This window comes from Cygnus olor, chromosome 10, assembly GCF_009769625.2.
Source record: "Cygnus olor isolate bCygOlo1 chromosome 10, bCygOlo1.pri.v2, whole genome shotgun sequence".
In the NCBI taxonomy this organism is placed as follows: Eukaryota; Metazoa; Chordata; class Aves; order Anseriformes; family Anatidae; genus Cygnus; species Cygnus olor.
Genome location: NC_049178.1, coordinates 2,426,408 through 2,444,853, shown reverse-complemented (window position 1 = coordinate 2,444,853; position 18,446 = coordinate 2,426,408). Strand labels below are relative to the sequence as shown.

Genomic DNA, 18,446 nt, shown 5'->3' with positions numbered 1-18,446 from the left:
GCTTCATGGGCAGCTCACATCTTATTAGGTACCAAGGGCTCCAACTACAAGGTGACTTTGTTAGTTACTCAGCTCACAGAAATCCATCTTGAAATATATGCTGTGTATCTTTTAAGGTACAAAGGTCAGCATTCATTAGAAAGAGTTCTCTCTTTCTATACACAAATTAGCTTATTGGAAATGTTCTAATGGCTTTTTTCCTTTCTTTAGCAGGTATCTCAAAAATCACAATTTCGGCTTTGAAAAAAATGGAGGTAATGCAACTCGGATAGTGGAGACTCCAGCACACACAAAATACACAATTTATGAAAGCTTTATTATTATTATTATTCAAAACACATCACATGTACCATTAAATTGTTAATTGCAACATCAGAATTAGGGGACCTAAGCATCAACCACCAGGGCAGTCAGAAAGACAGCAAGCATCAGCCGTTGCTGATCAGAAGCTAACCACCAGTGCACATGAGGTTAGGTTACGAAACGCCTTTTCGTCCTTCACCCTAGATTCCACTTCATTTTCCTTCATTTCTCTGCAAATTCTGATTTTACTCTCAGGCTAACTATCACATCACAGCCTTGAAAACTGGTAGTTTGTGAGTGCCAACTGGAATAGTTTGCAACCTTGCAAAACCCCGCTCTGCAGGCTGCGTTATGGGGACACCGAGCCAATTACCCGGCCATCGGCTCAGGAGCGCTCTTAATTGACAAAAGCATCACAGGGCACCAAGCTGTCACTGCTTCAGCCTCATTGCTGCACAAAGAAGCTGCCCAGGAAAACACCTGGGAGGATCGCTGGTTATGAGAAATGTCTTGTAAGATTAATCAGGAAGATAATTTCACCTGATTGGGAAAAGAACCTTCTAAAGAAAAGGAAAGGCCATGAAGGAAGACCAAGTCCATCTGCATGCACCTCACAGGGCAGAAGGTGCTGCAGACCAGGGTCCTGTCACTAACTTTTGTTTTGGAAGTGTGGGCAGGGGTACAACAAAGGGGAGAAATGAGGGCAAGGAAGAAAGTAAGCTAACTTTTTTAAAAGCCTACTGTAAAGTACCATCCATTTTTAACAGATCCTCCCTACCAGGGCACAAAGGAATGCAGGGACTGGCTGATGAGTCACCTGAAATCCTTCCCTCACCTGTAACAAAACCAGATCGGCATCAGTCACACCTCACACTGATTACTTCAGACTTAGCAGCCACACTGATTTCATTTTTAGGTCCCAGGTTAATGAGCTGCGTGTTTTCTGTTGTGCCCTCTTCACGCAAAGGGCATTGCCCCAAGCACAGCCCTGCAGTTTTAGTAATTCCACATCACCCCCTTCATGCTGAAAGACTCCTTCCCAACATGGACTGCTCTGCTGAGTAATACGTATATTTATATTTTAATAAATTGAGCTGTGATGTTCAGAAACAGCACAAAAACAAAGGAAGAAAAACAAAGACAGAAAAGCATTTGTGTGGCAGAAGTTGATAAACATCCACAGTCCCAATTCTGGCAGCAATTATTTCTGAATCCACGTACACTCCATTGTTTCTCAAGTGTCTCATTTTGGATATTGCAGTCCAAAACCAAAGCTATTTAGAGAAAAAATGTTCTTTGAAGCCCACCTGTGCGTGAGCAATGGCCGGTTCTTTCCCTCCCTCAAATCACCTGAGAGATAGCTCCAACAACTACACACTTAAGTTAACAAATGAAGTTTTGCATTTCATACTATGATGTCACTTAGGGGCGGAATAGCCTGTTTCCCATGCTTTTGTAGCCTCGGTGGTTAGAAATGTGCAATCCTGTTCCACCAAAGTAAACAGGCATACATCTCAGATCACACACATTTTAAGTATTAGCTGTTTCTCATGGTATGTGATGCTGGAGTCACTTCTGCAATCAGTGAGCACAGCTGCCTTCCTCTGCCCATACAGCGAGCCTTCCACATTAACGCTCCAGGGGTCTTGGTTGTGTGTTTCTCGGTAGGTGTAGGGCTTTGGCCAAGGGCTTCAGACTGGGGGGCAAGGAGAGGGGAACTCAAGTAGTAAAGCAGTGGAAAAAAATCCCCCAAATATCCATAATTTATTCCAGAGAGTTAAAGAGCGCTTCTTAGTGTGGGGTGCTTCCTTCCGCCCCACACATACAAGCACAGATACTGCTACAGGTTTCTTTCCTCTATTTCTCAATACTTTGAAAAGAAGGCTTAATCCTCTTCCACGTACAAGGATTCACAGAGTTGTCTTTCGCCTAGAGGAAACCGCAGGGTGCCTTCATAGGAGTATCTTGTGTCAGGTAGGAACCTATCCAGTTGGCTTAATTTAACATGAGACTATAAAAATAAGGCATAAAATTGACTCGAGTCCAAGTAGGCTCTTCTGCAATCACTTGCTGCTCTGCCACCCGATCCTGCAGCTGCCAGGGAGCTGAAGACAATGTGTTTTTTCTTAAGACGAGGTGCCTGTGAAGCAAAGGTATTTTGCATGCGTCCCATATGGCCTCAGTCTGACCTGGCCATTTAGCATCCCCTTTGTGTATAAACACAGCTGGGATCCAGAGAGGAACCGTCATCCATTCCTCAGGTAGCTGAAGCCAGGAGAAGCCACCTGTGGAGCACACCTCCCGCTCCATGGACAAGCAGGGCTCTTCCCCATGATGACACTGACTTTCCTCCTACACGCCAGCCAGCAGAGGCATTCCCTGCATCCCCTCCCAATGCAGGGATACTTAGACCCCAAGACTAACGCTAACGGGACGATTAATTTCAAATTTCACCTGCAATAGTCATTGGAGGCTTTACCAAAGCTCGCAGCTAAGGGAAGGGCGAGGAGCCCAGCTGCATCCTCACTTCTCCAGGAGCAGAGATTCCTCCATCCTCAGCCAAGACACAAATCTGAGCACAAAGCATCACAGCCCCCAGGCAGGAGGCCTCTCAGCAGAGCAGGCAGGTCATGTCCCCCTCCCTCTCCCCCTGCTGGGGGTCCTGGTCTGAAGATGAAGGGGACACAAGCTGTTGGACACAGCCTTCCCCCCCCCAGCTGCCCTGTGCTGCCGGCAGCCTGCCCAAAAACGGGTCGGGGTTGTGTTTGGTCCCTCGAGGAGCAGCCCGAGCTGCCAGTTTGCCACCCACCACCTGATGTGGGGCTGAAAGCAACCAAAGCAGGCGGTCCTCAAGGCCGGACATGAAGGCTCCAAAGCAAGTTTTCTATTTAAAGACGGAATGATCTCGGCTACTTGACACCCATGGGCTCAGCAGCTAGGAGAATTTATAGCTCCAACTTGCTTCAGATAACATTAGTCAAGTTCACGAGTCTGCTGTGCATCTGAGGACCAGCAGATTAACAGTAGAAGCTTTGCTCTCACTTTTTTTTTTTTAGGGGAAAGTTACAGAAAGTCCCTATTTGTCACCTAGAACAGTGCCACAAGCACTTCAAGTTAACAATAAAAGTAACTCTGAACTACAGCCTGATGTTATTCCCCCCCACTTCCCCATGCTGAAAGTTCCCGGACCTTACAGGCTTTGGTTAGGCTGACCTGCCACAGGGACTTTTTAAATTCATTGAAGTTAATGGAAAATGTTACAGAAGTTATCACAATGTGCACAAAAACCTCAGAAACCTTGACCAGACAGGATCACAGATGGGGTACAAGCACTCGTTCTAGCTCATTCTTAACTCATTTTACGTAATACCCTGTCACTTCATGTAAGTGGCTGTGTGTTTACTTCTGCTACTAATCGTATATACGGACCAACACCACCATGTTCATCCAAAGCAACCTATTTTCATCATGATTGCACTGTTTGCCAAAGGACAAGATGCTCTCATCCTCCATAAGTAACTGAAAGCAAGTTTTTACTGCAGCTGACAGAAAAGCAGGTCTTTTGGTGCACCACTTGCTTTATTATCAACAACAATTTTCAAAGTAAGCACTGGTGCAGAACGGGAAGAAAACAAGTCCCAGTGCACATGACCCTAGCAAGTTCCCTTAAATAATCAGTAAAGCCTAGAACAAAGCTGACAGATTTGGAATCAGTTGTACAGGATCTAGGTATCAAATGTTTCTGCAAAGAGCAGCGCAGGCCCGCAGCAACGAGATACATCTGGAAATGTGACTCCCCCTCCTGCACTGCTCTATTTTAACAGCCAGAATTGATTCCGCGCAGCCAACCAGCACAGCTGTATCAGCTCCAGCAAGTACAACGTGTCACCCTAAACGTTGCTCCAACTTAAAAAACCCAGACAGCATCAGGAGAGCAATGTTAAAAAGCTGCTTATTGTACAAAAACCTGGAATAAACACCATAATTTTAATCCCCAAACTATGCACCAGAGAAACATCCATTTCAGAAGCAGACTTAGTCAATACCTACTTTATATTTATTTTGTAAAATAACAATTCAGTTGTCAATGTAGCAAGCAGCCAAATGCTATTTATTCTTTCAATAAAAAAAGCATTTCACAATGTATAGCCAACTTTTTATTATTTTCCTAAAGAAAAAAAAAAACTTTCATCTGTTCGGTCTTGCTAGGTTTTAAAAAGTTTTAAACACTCAAAATAAACTGACCATGGTATTTGGACAAGTACAGCTAATACCTGCAGGGACTACAACATTACTGTGCTCTGTACAGAGCCACCGTTTATTAAGGTCCATATTTTACTTTTTTCATTCACTTTCTAGCAAGACAGTTACCCAATAACTCTAAAAGGCAGCCACCATCCATATCGATTCAAATATAACTTTTCTGGACTATGATGAAACAAAAAGCCTTTTAAGTAGTTTTCTGGAGAGCTGGACTACTGCAGGACTTTTGGAACCTCTGAAAGAACTGGTAGCTTTACTAACTAACTACATTACAGCTTTTCCACTAAAAAGGCATTAGAAAAAGACTTGAATGCAACAGAAAAACATCCTTTTGGGGTGTTACCTAATCATTTCCTTATAAGCTAGTAATCAGTCCTGGTTTAAGTTTACTTGCCTAACCAAAAATTGCATTAAAATTCAAACTAACTTTGGTAAAGTGCTGCAGAGATTCCTAATAGGATCAAATACTACTTAAAGTACGTTTAATTTTCCTTTAAGAAGTTTGGAATGAAGATCAAATTGAATTTACAAAAAAGGCCAAAGGAAAAAAAATGCAAACGTTACTTGAGCCTGTATTCTCCTATCTGTTTTTCTGAGAGTTCATGAATAAGCGTTTTGTATCCCTCTGGAGCAAACGACTGAGGAACAGATGGCACTAGGTCTTATGTTACTCTTTCCTCGGTACTTAATCGACATGTATGTTCCCATACTATAGCATTTCAGTTCACCCATACTCCCATTGTGTGCTTAACCACCACATTACTTATTAGTTACGTTGAATTCACACAATGCAGCAAAGTTATGTTCCAGTAAATCACTTACTATGGTCAGATCGTGTACACTAACACTTGGTATGAATTAAAACGTATATACACTTATGAGGAAGATTCTGGAGTAAGGGGGAACAAGATCCACCAGCTCCATACATCTGCTTATTTGTGACAATGCTACAGCCATGGCAGGGACATGCAGGACTTGGCACATTTGGTAGAGGTGAATAACTGGTTTTTTAGAAAGAATTGCTGGGAGGTTGGTGAACTGAAAACCCAGGTAAGTCCATTCGAGCGTAAAACGGAGCATCTTCCAAAAGAAACTTGAGGCAAGTACAATTGCACGCATTCACTTATTTATTCTTTCAGGGACTGAGCAGAATGGATGCCAACATGCACCGACCTCCCAGTTGTACGCATTCAGAGAAAGTCAAGTCAGTGCTAACAAACAAAACAGTCACTCTAGAAAGTTTTTGGTAGAAACTTATCAGCAGCTGATTTAGAACTCAATCTAAATTGATCAAACCCTGTAGAGGCCTGGCTGCCAACTGAGAGGTTTCCCTGCCATATGGGTTCCAGGATTAACAAATGGGAGAAACATGCCTTCCAAAAAGGACAGACCCCACCTCCTTCTGACACACCTCCCACGGCTCAGTGATGTCCCATGATCACCTGTGCCACTTCCACACATACACGTCTAGGTACACACCCACCCACCAACGGGGTGCAGGAGAGACCTGCATCTGTCGCCCTGCAGTTTTAGCAGCTGGTCCAGGATCCCACCTCTGCCACAGCAGAGGCTCCAGACATTCATTAAGACCCTGCAAAAGCCTCACTGTCAAGCCGGCACCTGGCAGTAAGGCAGGTTTCTCACTTTAGAGCAGGCAGAAGAGCTGCAGAAAAGAAGGGGCTTGGTTCCTCCATTTCACGCTACAGAGAAATAGTGCGACATCGGATGAAGGTTGTTTCTAGCTGTCAGATTTCTCGGCTTCATGGGAAAAAACAAAACCAACACAACTTCCCTCTCCCTCACCAAGCCAGGCTTCAGGCACATTGAAATCAAGTCTCATCAAGATAGCATCCATATTTTCTAATATGCCAGAATCACTTCAGGGAAATAATGCATTTCTAGATGTAACCTGAATTTCACATACACAAACTTAATCAATTGGAAAGCCAGTTCTGCTGCTGCATGACTATTTCAGATCTCCTCCAAACATTACTTGCATAAATCACTTGTATTTCAGAGAAACAAAGATGTCTCTTCCAACAACAGTGCCAAGCATCATGCACTCCCATGACACGTGTTTGGCTGCCCTTTTCCTACAGGCTCTCTGGGTACCACACATCAGTGCTTAGCTTACACTTGTGTTTCCAGGCCAAACCTCCCAGAGAACCTCCCAACGATGCAGTAAGTGCCCTGCTGCTGGCAGTGAATGGCTACGAAGTGGCAAGTCTAAAACCCACCTTTCCTCTGATCAGACAGTTGTACCAAGCTCTTCTCAACGCTCACACCCAAACCCGCCAGTACAGCTGGGCTCCCGAAATGCAGGAGATGCGTCAATACCTCCTCAACAGTCCCTTCCTACCTGGTCCTTACAGCAGGCGCTCTACCCTCCACCCGCCCAGCCCAGCATCGCTCTTCCTGATCTCTGCAGCACCTCTAGTATCTCTGGGCATGCAAAAATCCTGACACCTCCAGTAGCTGAATTGCTGTTGCCATCCTTCTTTTAGCACATGATTACCAGCACCCCTGGGCTTTCTTCAGACCTCTGTTACACCCTGGCCACAAAACAAGGCAGCAATCAGACCAAAATGTAAGCATGTTACACACACACCAGTCAGACAGCGTGCCAAGTGCAAACATTATTAAGATGACAGTTCCAAAAATCAACGCCCCTTCCCCACCCTCACCCCCATCAGCTGCAGACAAGAGATGACCAAAGGGACCAGGAATATCCTTTACATCGAGATCTGATTTTATTTTCAGTCACTCCCTTTTACTGCAACAGGACCACACGTGCGTAACAGGGAACAGCTCAACTAGAGCCAAAGGCGTACAACCAACCTTTACGGAAACATACTCAAAAGCAAAAGAAAGGAGTCTCATTTGATTCAAAGGAACAATGTGAAGTCTGACCCAGCTCTATTTCATTTACTGAATTTGAGAAGCAGTCTATTAATAGTTCACTACCATATTCCTATCCCGTTTCTCCGTGTCATGGAGACAGCACTCCTAACAAATACCAGCGATGCAGGCACGTGTCTTCATATTGACACTGTAGAGCAGAGCTAAACCAACTGCTTAAACTGAAACAGAAATCACTATCTCAAAAATTGACATGAAACAGGCAGAATTAGTCTCCGGGAGTTAATTTAATATAAGCACATAGCAATATCAAATTCAAGCTTTCAGATACATTTTCCCTCCTTTCTTCTTCCAAAGGAATTTGCTAAATTATTCTGTTCATTTACGCTACAACGTTTACCAAGCCAATAAATAAAAAAAACCAGCACAGATGGTAACAATCTGCTCTTTTGACATCAGATGAATGCCATCACCAACAAGGACACCATAAAAGCCAAACTACTGCACCAGTGAAAGTCCTGAAATTTTGCCTTTTCCATAAAGAAACCACCTGAATTCACACAGGAGCTCAGGACATCCTCCTTCCACTGCCAGAAGCCGCTTGTTAGTCGGTGTCAAGTGAACTTGCTTTAACACTGCCCATTTTATGGGCGCCCACTTCTAACAATGCAAACATTCCTGCTTACACAAAAACATCCACGCCACGGACCTTTCGTGTCATAGCAAAAGAAAAAGTGCTATGAAAGTACCAAGCACGACACTCACCTTGTAAAGATGAAGTCTCTCCCTACAGAACTATTCCGCCAGAAGCTCAGCAGAAAAGCTGCAGGGGGACAAAGGGATAATTTCTTGCCACCCTACTGTGCCATTTCTGTTTGTTTGTTTGACCACTGGAGTCCTTTACAGCGTTCTTTATTTGGTAGCTATTTGGAAAATGCAGTCAGAGCTATTTCAGCACTCTTGATTTCTTGTTTCAAATGGGGAAGGGGGGAAATTTACCTCTGTCCCTCCCTCGCTCTTCCATAGCTCCCCAGACACCTCTAGCATCCAACACGTGAACTAAGCGTTCACACAGAGCACCTGGAGGTCATGTCCACCTTTATAAGCACGGAGCAAGTCTTGTGCAACTGTTGGAAAAGGCACAGCTGCCCTGCAGCGTTCACCAACACACGTTTCTCACCTCTCCACTATAGGTACAGCAACAGCAGGAGACAGTATCTTTTCCACGTTTTCAGCAAATAAAACCCAAATGAATTACAACTGAACAGAAACTGTAGTATTCGGCATCAAAGCAAGAACCAAGAGGTACAATGAGGTCTTTGCGCTTGAGATAGTACAGTGTTAGGCTCTTCTGCAGTTTCCCTACGCGTTCCCTAAGGAGAACAGGATGGGGATTTTGGAAACTATTCATCCAACTAAAAACATTATTTGGCTTGCCAGCAGGTTGGCAAAAGCCTATATTCCTTATTCATGACCTAACATCTTACTTACGAGCACAATGCTTGAAATACTGTTACTGAAGCCTCACCACACAGCAATTGTATGCCACCAATTAAAATTAATTATAGCTGTTGAAAGCCTTAGAATGCGAACCCTTCCAAACTGCAAGGGCACACTAATCCCATTCCAATACTTCAGTTTCAGGAAGGAACAATAAACTTACTTTCTAGCTAGAATTTGACTAAAGCTTTCACGTCTTCACAGAGGGGTCTAAAGCCCATATCTAGCTTGGTTACCATTTGGGTCCTACTCTAATCCTAGCCATGATTTCGGTTCTGAACCCTAAAGCCGTCTTTTCAATGAAATAAAAGCACTGAATAAGACTGGCTTGCAGGGTCTTTGTATAGATGAACAGAAAGAGACAGACACCCAGGCAACAGTACAACTGGGCTGAGAAAACTGCTGAGCAAGGAGAGGGGATTAATGCCCGTGTGGAACCTCAACACTGTTAGCTTTTAGCTCTCAGACTCTAAAAGTAACAAGCCAAGCGCATCTCTAGAAGAGAGACAAAGTACAACACGTTGCCATTTTCCTGCAAAAAGGCTCTCCCATTGTTTTTGATGGTGTGAGATCGCAAAGGAAAGCATTTTGTCTTGAGCAGCATGGCAGTCATGGCTTCCCCTCAGCCATTGCTATGTGTATCTGAACATTAAGTTTCTGTAGAAAGGAGCGTATCCAAATGGCACATAAGAGTTTCCAAAATATTGGGAATAAAGTGATTCCTTCACAGCGCTCTGACTTGTCTTCATAACAAAAATCCCTTGCTGAAGCACTAAAGTCCTGCCCAAGTCAAAAAGCACAAGACAGTACGCAGCTACTTGCACTTTCCCTTGCTTCTTTCTTGCAAACTAATCCTAAAAGCAAAGACCTCACCTGTGCCATTCAGCTCTACTTTCTCCCTCCAGGCCCAAGCACTGTCTCTCAAAATTCCCATACACTCTCATTCTGGCATTACCTTGACATCCGCACAGCTAAGGGACGTCAGTGTTTAAAGAGAAACGGCAGCCATAAACACTTCTGTGGATTTACAGAATTTTTTCTGAAGTAGCTTAATAACAAGCACTCTTGCTACAGTTAGAGGCCTAAACCAATTTGCATATATTGCATTTAAAACATCTAGCAGCAAGACCTGATTTAAATTGAAGCACATACAGCTGACAACAGAAACCAGTGGGAATTATGGAATTACTACAGATTATTTCTTTACAAACAGTCCGTTCAGGAATTCCTAAACAAGTATATGGAATAAGAAAAGCAATCACCAGTTAAACTTTATACTGCAAACTGCCCTTCCCAATCTCCTTCTTCAATTTAAATGACCCAAACACTGGGATTCCAATAGAATGGATTCTCCAATACATCTGGCAGTCTTTTGTAGCTAAAGCTATTCTGCTACAGAAAATATCTTGAAAACAGATATTTTCCCACTCCCCTGCTAGAGCACACTGCAAAAATTTGGCAACAAAATGAATTCCTGCTCCCTGTGATTGCTCTGTTGCATCCTGGCCGGTGCACGCGAGCCCTGTCAGACAGCTAAACCACCCCAGCCCGTTCCCATACGCACACGTTCCCTCAGAGGGGACCTGAATTACTGCCCTAAATGAATTTCAGGCGACTGCAGTATGAGCCTTACACGTTCACGATTCGGTTTCCAGCAGCCACCGAACAGCGATGAGGCCTGCCTGGTGTGCTCTGCTCCCGGCACCACCGCAGGGCTGAGCTCTCCTCCAGAGCCCCCCGACAGCCCCCGCCACAGCCCCCCAGAACCCCCAGAGGCCAGAGCTCTCCCCCGGCAGCTGGAGCCCCCCCAGCCCCATGGCTGTGGGGCACAAGCTGGGGCTGAGCCTCCTCCTGCGCCAGCACACCCTGCCCTCAGCTGCGCGGTCTCAACTTGCCCGGCCTGCGCGTTTCGCAGCTCTGCCTCATGGAAACCGCTGAGGCGAGAGACGGTGAGGGCCGGGGAGCGCTGCCCGTACCTCTTCTGAGGGAAGCAGCGCTGCGGTGAATTGCAACCCTACTGTGCAACGAAACCGCCGGGGAATAAAGATGTGGCTGCACATCCATCTCTGCCTACCCCACCAGGCCGGGAGTAATTCACAAGCAGTTCGTGCCAAGGGTAAATAAATAAATAACTCGAGCTTCGTGCAGCACAATATTTCCGTGCTGTTCTCACACCCTCACAGTCCATGAGGCTCGATCATCCAGGGGGAGTTTAGGGACCTGGGACTGGAACCAAGAGCTGCATCATTAGTTCCCACTGAAATCACGGAGCAAACTCAGACTGAACAATAGCTCAAGGGAAAAAATAAATCTATATTAGGTTTCTCCTCTCAAATAAGGTCTTATTAGAATAGATGTTAACAGAAGGGATGTACATAATAGATACTAAGAGCTTCACAAAGAAAAAAATGAAACATTCTACTGACATTTTTACAAGAGCAGGAATATATGCATACATACAGAAGCATATGATCTCCAAATGAGATTATATGCACTGTAAAATAAATAAATAAAGGCAATAACCATGTCCCAAAACAGCAAAATGACAGCATCTGTATCTTCTCTCTTTGGGCATTACTGGGTGACTTCAGTCTGAAGATCTAGAACCTAAAACAGGCCCATCATTTCAAACCTCACTTTTCAAAGGTATTTGGATACACAGGTCTTTGACCTGACTGAAGCGCTAGTGCTCAACGCATTAAAAAAACGGAAAGCACTCAAGTGCTTTCTGAGGTTCAATTCACAAGCTGGTGACAGGCACAATTTCAGAAGAGGCAAGGGGCAGGGTAAGAGACAGCACACGTTCCAGTCTGTATAAAAGCACAGCGCATCTATATTCGTGGGAAAAGGGAAGTGCGCTCCTGCAAACGCATTTACATTCATTTATACGCTGCGTGTGTTTCTTTAACCTAGACCTGCCGCTCGGCTCCTGCTAAATCCAGCTACTGCTTGTGAAGTGTCAGTCTGAAGTGGCTGGGGGGTAGGAAGGGGAAGAGGAGCTGTGCTGAGCTCTCTTCAGCATGCTTTGCGCATTCAGAGAGCGACTCGTGACCTTTTTATGCAATATGACAGCTCCTATATTACCACGGCTAGCTCAGCAGCCGGGTGCAGAGCTGTGAGGGTTAAGCCTGGGAGGAGTGTACATAAGGTGGTAGATGCGGAGCCAATGAGGATATTGCGCTATAGTTAGACACTGGATACTAAGCAATGGTGACTATAAAGGCTGCTCAAAGCTGAGCTTCTGTGGATGCCACCGGCACCTTGCCCTTAGCTCCTAGGCTTACAAAGCAGAAATAAAACACAGGCGGATCAGCCGAGCTTACCTGAAGTTCACACCAAGCAACTTCCACCCACGTCTCTGTGTCCAGTCCCTTGTAGACCGTTTTGAAGGATCCCCTCCCGAGTTCAATATCAAACTTGAGGAACCTGCCGTCCAGCGAGGTGGCAACGGCTTTCATGTCAGCCTCCTCCTCCGGCTCCTCTTTCTTTGCCTTGCCGTGGTCCTTGGAAGCATCCGCCGCCTCCTTCCTCTCCGCATCCTTGCCGGCTTCCTTCTGCTCCTCCGCCCCCGGGGCACCGCCGGGGGCTGGCCCCGACTTCAGCTGCCCGGGGGGCTCTGTCCCCAGGCACCCCTTCTCCTGCCCCTGCCCCGCCTTCGCCCTCTCCGCGATTATCCTCCGGGTTTTCGGGAGCAGGATAATTTTCCGCTGATGCTCCGACTCGGGAAGGTCGAAAGCGGGCTCCTCCTGGTCCGAGTCCACCACGCTCCTGCGCAGGAACCGCTGGTGGACCAGCTTGGGGTCCCTGGAGCCGTGCGGGCGGAGCGGCGGGGCAGCGGCGGCCCCATCCACGTTCATGCCGGGCTCGGCAGCGGCTGGAAGCCGCCCGCGGCCGCCTCCTCCCCGCCGGGGGGCCGCTCGGGCATCGCCCCCGCTTTCCATCGGCTCTCAGCTCCTGCCGCCGCCGCCGCCCCCGGGCCGGGGGGGAGTCACCGCGCTGCGGGCCCGCTCCGGGCCGCCCCTCCGCCACCTGCCAGGGGCAATGCAGAGCGCACAGCCCTGATGCGCCGCTCGGACCCGGTCCCCCCTTCCCTGTCCCCCCCCCCCGCCCTTCCCCGGTCCCCCCCTCCCCGCAGCCGCGCCCCCCGCACCGAGCCATGGGGGGGGCTTGCAGCGGCGGCCGGCCGGGCTGCGGGGCCCAGCCGCCCCCCCTTAGCCGCCCCCCCGTGCCCCCTTATCTCCTCCCGGAGGGAGCTCCGAGCACAAAGCGGGGGTGGGCGGGGGCCCCTTTTACTTACGTGCGGAGCGGGGGGCTGCCGTGCCCGGCGCCATGGACGGGGATGTGAAGGGCGGCGGGGAGGCGGGGCGGGTACCGCCGTGTGTGTGCGCGAGTGTGGATGCGGGTGTGTGCGTGTGTGTGTGTGTGTGCGTGCGGGGGGTGTGCAGGGAGGCCCTCGGCCCGCCCCTGCAGCACGCCCTGCCCGCAGTGCCCGGCCCCCCCCCGGCTCCCTCCGATCGGCTCCCGGCGGGGCTCAGGGCGCGGGGTGCGCCCCTGCCCGCGGCCAGCCCTGCGGCAGCCCCCGCCGCGCCCCCATGGGCGACGCGAGGATGGGCGACGACGACGACGACGACGACGACGACGACGACAGCAGCAGCAGCAGCAGCAGCAGCGGCGGCGGCCGCCCCCCTCCCTCCCTCCCGGCCCCCCCCCTTCCCTTCCCTTCCCTTCCCTTCCCTTCCCTTCCCTTCCCTTCCCTTCGCTCCTCCGCCCCCACCCCGCTTTTGTCAATGGGAAGCGCCCCCCGCCGCCCGCCCCATTTAACGCCCCGCCGCTGCCGGGCCGCCCATGGGGCGGGGGGGGCGGTACGCCGGCCGGCCCGCACCGCCCCCGACCGCCGGAGACAATGGCAGGGCCCCCCCAGGTGCCGCGGGGGCGGGCGCGTTCCCGGAGCCCCCCTCGGGTCTTCTCCTCGGTCGCCCCGGAGCTGAGCGCGGCGGGCGAGCGATTTCTCCTTTGTCCGGGCCCCGCGGGGCGGCAGCCGAGGGGCGCTGTGCCCCGAGCCCCCCGCAGCGAGCCCCTTCCCCCGGCCGGCTCCGAGCCGCGGGGCTGGCCCTGCCCAAGGGCCCTACCTGCCGACAGCGGGGGCACCGTTGCCCTCTGGGGCGTCGCGTTCCAACAAACAGGCGCCTTTGGGTAACGAGGATTTAACTAAATCAATACGTCTGAAAAAGAAAACCCAAACCCACCAGATTTACCAGTAGTTGTTACCTGAATTCAGAATTCCTGAGGTTTCTTGTCTGCTAAGCAACCACCATCAGTTTTTCATTACTCATTTTCATATGGGATTGTAAAACCTTTTAAAATAAGAATCCTGCTGCCCGCCTTTGTATTTTTTATTTTTTGTTATAGAAGCTCCAGTTTTTATTTTAGAATTGCATTGATGACTAGTAATTCAGGGTTTGGAAACATTTGATCTTTCAGTGGTTTGCTTTTTGAAGTGTTTGAATACAGCACAATACAATTATTAGTCCTAGGACTTGCAGCTGTGGCCTAGAACACAGGTTTGCATGAAATTACAGAAGGACCTACTGCTAGTTCTGTACCTTGGGCTCTTCTTACTCCATGGACAAGACATTTAATTAACAGAAAGCAGCATAACATTACCAAGAGAAAAGCAGGGAAGGTTAAGAGCCCTGACACCTCCCAGTTATTTGATAAACTTGACCTTGAACTCTCATCCCGGCTGGAGAAATTCCCACCACCATGTAGATGAAAGGACAAGATTCAGGCTAATGAAACTAAAAGTAGCAGCCAACATTTCACTCAGCAGTCAGACAAAAGAAAAAGGGGAGTATTCTAGAGCTGAACAAATATCAAAACCACAAATCCACAATCAAGAAAAATATGGGGGGGAAAAAAGACTCGATGCACCCATTTATCTTTCACTGCCAGGCCTTCTTGGAGGAAGACATACCTATGCATTCAGATGAGAACTACATCAAAAACCAGGAAACAGAGGAAAGGATATCATTATTGCTTGGAATTACTCTTTAACCTGGGGGAAAACTGCAAAATACCTTGCAATTATGGAGGATTGAATGTTGTCTCCCTATTACAGCATTAGGTCATCCAAATTTGAAAGGATTCCCGCCCTCCCAGGGCTCTTACCAGGCTGTTTCCTCAGTGTAGAAACACTATTAACCAAACCAACACACGTTAACAAAGGAAAACAACTCTGTTCCTTCCGACCTGTAGGAATCAGCCTAAGAGCACAGCCGCAGCCTCCTAAGACACAGGCCAAGGACACAAACCCTGCTGAGTTGCAGGTGAGCTCCTTACCAGACTCAGTGCTCGGTAAGTGAAGCAGGAGCCATCCTCACCCCAGCTCTCTCACTGCTGAGCATCCGCTGGTGCTTGCTGTGGTGTCCAGCATCGTGAGGGCGCGTGTGCCCCCTGCTCTTCTGGTGTCCATTTGGCTCCTGAAAAATTAACACAATTTGCACATCACAAACTCAATAGCGACCCACTATCAAATGCTCGGAATCTGTTTACGTGGATGATTTTTAATAGTGGCCTTCAGGAAGTGCCCATCCAGGCCTTCCTGGGTGTTAACAGCCAGAACAGATGCAGCACCTGGAGACACATTCAGCACTCAGCCACGCGGTCACCTGGGCTCTTGTTTCCAGCAGTCTCCCCAAAGCCCTGCCATTCAAACACAGATCCCTCGTTGTCAAAGAGAGCTTGACAGCTACATAGGGTGGACTCTTGAAGGAAACCTACAGGTAAAGACTGACACAGCCCTTCCACAACCTAACCAAGGACTCCCTAGATGATGGGAACAGGGTCCCACCAGCTACATCTCCACCAGCTGCTTCAATGGGTTTGCTCTGCCTGCCCTCAGTCACCCAGAAGGAAAAGCTGCTGATTCTTCTGCTATCCTGACTTCAGCCCTGTGAGAGTAGACAGACAGGTAGATAAGGGTATGCTTTATTACCAAAGAGCATAGAAAAAGGTCAACATCTACAGTTTTCCTGATTCTTAGAGCAACCTAAGAGCAAGCTTGAAATAGATGCACCACTGGAGCCAGCTGGCATGCAGGTGGCATCGGAGATTGCAGCGCTTCCCAACAATAAGGTAGTGAACATGCTACCTCTGGCACAGCGACCTTAACCAAGCCTTCGCGTTCAAGACCTGTTCTTTGTACAGCTGAAAGCCCAAATTTGCTCTCCATGCAAACAGCCACACATCCCCCCAAGCACACGTGGACGTTTCCACTAGAACAGCATATAACGCCAAACATCCCCGGATGCTCCACTGACCAATGTAAGGAACAGTCAGCCTCTGCCAGAGAGCAAGTTAATGGCTGGTGTTACTCTTAAAAAGGAGAAAAATAGCCTTTTTCACCTCATAACAGCCAGTATTTTCTTTCTGTATTTGTTAGTTTGAAGGGAGAAAGCGAAGTCCAGTTCCCCGTACGAACAACTTGACTTTCAGGTTCTCAGATACTCAGAAATTTTTTATTTGTTTAAAATAAATGTTTGCTGTGGACTGGAGAAACATTTATATTGGCCTTCAGTTTTCTATTAACTTGTTTTTTATAGAATCTATAGCTTGATTAAAAATGGGTCAAATACTTGTTGGGAGCTGCTTTCAGTTGCACGGTGGGTGTGCTCTTAAAACTGCACATCTGCTACTGGCCCTACTGCAGAGTTATATAATAATTGTGTTTTCTTTAAAAGAATAAGAATAACTGAAAATCCTGGTCTCACAATATAGCCTCAGTTAGGTCATCTGTGTTCTGTTCTAGCCATTTGTTTATAGATACAATAGTTCAAGTCGTCGAGTTAATATAAACTTTTATTGCAAATGTGTAAAGAAGAATCTCTGCACAGCGAAATCATGGCTGCTGCCGGCAAACTCACCGGGCAGGTAGAGCAGGCTGGCAGCAGCAAGTGAGGAAAGCATGCATCACCCCAGTCACAAGTGGATAAATGCCATTTGTCTTTGCTCTCACGTGTGACACTGGTACAATTTATCACTCCAGCATGTGTGACAACTTAAACTCCAAAGAAGTTTTGGTTTTAATTCCTACAGATTTTAGTAGTATTTTATACGCCCTTTAACAAGATGCCACAACTGTTCCTCTTGGATTCCTTAAAATCTTAAAAATCTTAAAAACTTAGTGGTGCTGCAAAGAAATGCACGGAGAGCATCTGCACTGCCTCGTGGTGTTGCTGAGGTGTATTCCCTGATCCCTGTCCCAGGAGCTGTGCTCTGGAAGGTATAACCTTATTATATATTATATAATAATATATAATTATATATTATATACTACTATTATTAATTATATATTATTAATATTATATATTACATTGTGATATATCATTATTATGTAACACAGGTATCCTTCATTTCTGTGTGATCTCCATGGAGCATTATCTCTCCATGCCAATGCATGAAGGCAAAGTTTGTTTTTCAGACAGGCAGGCTATCACCTTTCCCACCCCAAAACTGACCAGTGATGATTAATAGTTGTTTAAGGATTACTGTGTGATTCAAAAGTTTGTATTTAATTATTTATCTGCTTTTATTTGCCAGGAAATGATGGCTTTGAGCCTGCAGTAAACTCAAATGAACTACCCAATTAATTTCCAAATGCTTCTGTGTGGCCATGAGGATTGCAAGAGTTCAAATAGCACACTGGTATTTCTTAAAACCTCTCTCCCTCTCCTTGTGCCATTTTGTGTCATGATCCCTGCAGTACCTTTATCATAAAAATAAAATAGATGGATAGAACTAAATAAGGACTAGATAAACTTAAGGAGTAGAGCAAAATAGGCTGAATCAATGAGTCCATTGTAGCACTACATGACACAGGACTCTCCAAAATGTTAACGTGCATGTTGAGAAAGTGAATAGCTTTTACTTCTGATTATATTTTTTTTTTAGCTGTATGGAGCTGTATTTTATCAAACAGCACATCAAACACATTGTGTGTTGCAAAATACACGTTTAAAGACAGAATGACAATGCCAGTGTTCCTTATAACATAAAGGATGAGGCGTAAGTTCTTCGAAGTTTAATAACAACACCTGCTCATCTTGTCTCTGTGCAATGCTGCTTGCTGTACTTATGTCTTTGATCCTGTTTTTTCTTACAAATTGAAGAAACGATGAGAGCGTATAACCTGACCGCACAAAGAACTCCCCTTCATGCAACACACGTCCCAGTGAATGGGTTCGTTTCCCAAAGAAGAATAAGAACCAGCAGTGTGGTGGGAGGAATGCACCCATTCATCTGGCTGGCTGCAGTGACTCTCGACACACTGCTGTGATAAAGTTAAAATCCTGAAGGACTTCTTCTGTGACAGTGAGTTGTACTACAAACAATATACACAAGGTAAACAACATAAATTACACAGAGACCATGGCACACCTGGATGAAAACAAAACAAGTAAGAGTCAACGACTAGGCTGCAAACAGCCTCACGCTCCACCCTCTTCATTATAAGTCTCATACAA

General features: G+C 47.0%; 1 protein-coding gene across 18 annotated transcripts in view; it reads right to left on the bottom strand.

Moving 5' to 3' along the window:
* Positions 1-13,545, bottom strand: part of WNK2 (WNK lysine deficient protein kinase 2) — a 116,906-nt gene extending 103,361 nt beyond the window's left edge. For 17 of the 18 annotated variants that reach the window (XM_040568172.1, XM_040568173.1, XM_040568175.1 and 14 more), the window contains exons 1-2: positions 13,223-13,545; positions 12,249-12,954 (exon numbers count right to left, since the gene is read on the bottom strand). In XM_040568172.1, coding sequence (XP_040424106.1) covers positions 12,249-12,866 — 618 coding nt within the window. In that variant the 5' untranslated portion in view covers positions 12,867-12,954; positions 13,223-13,545. Of the gene's footprint in view, positions 1-18; positions 38-12,248; positions 12,955-13,222 lie in introns of those variants that run through there. The other variant, XM_040568179.1, reaches the window with a different exon arrangement.
* Between the last annotated feature and the right edge of the window lie 4,901 nt (positions 13,546-18,446).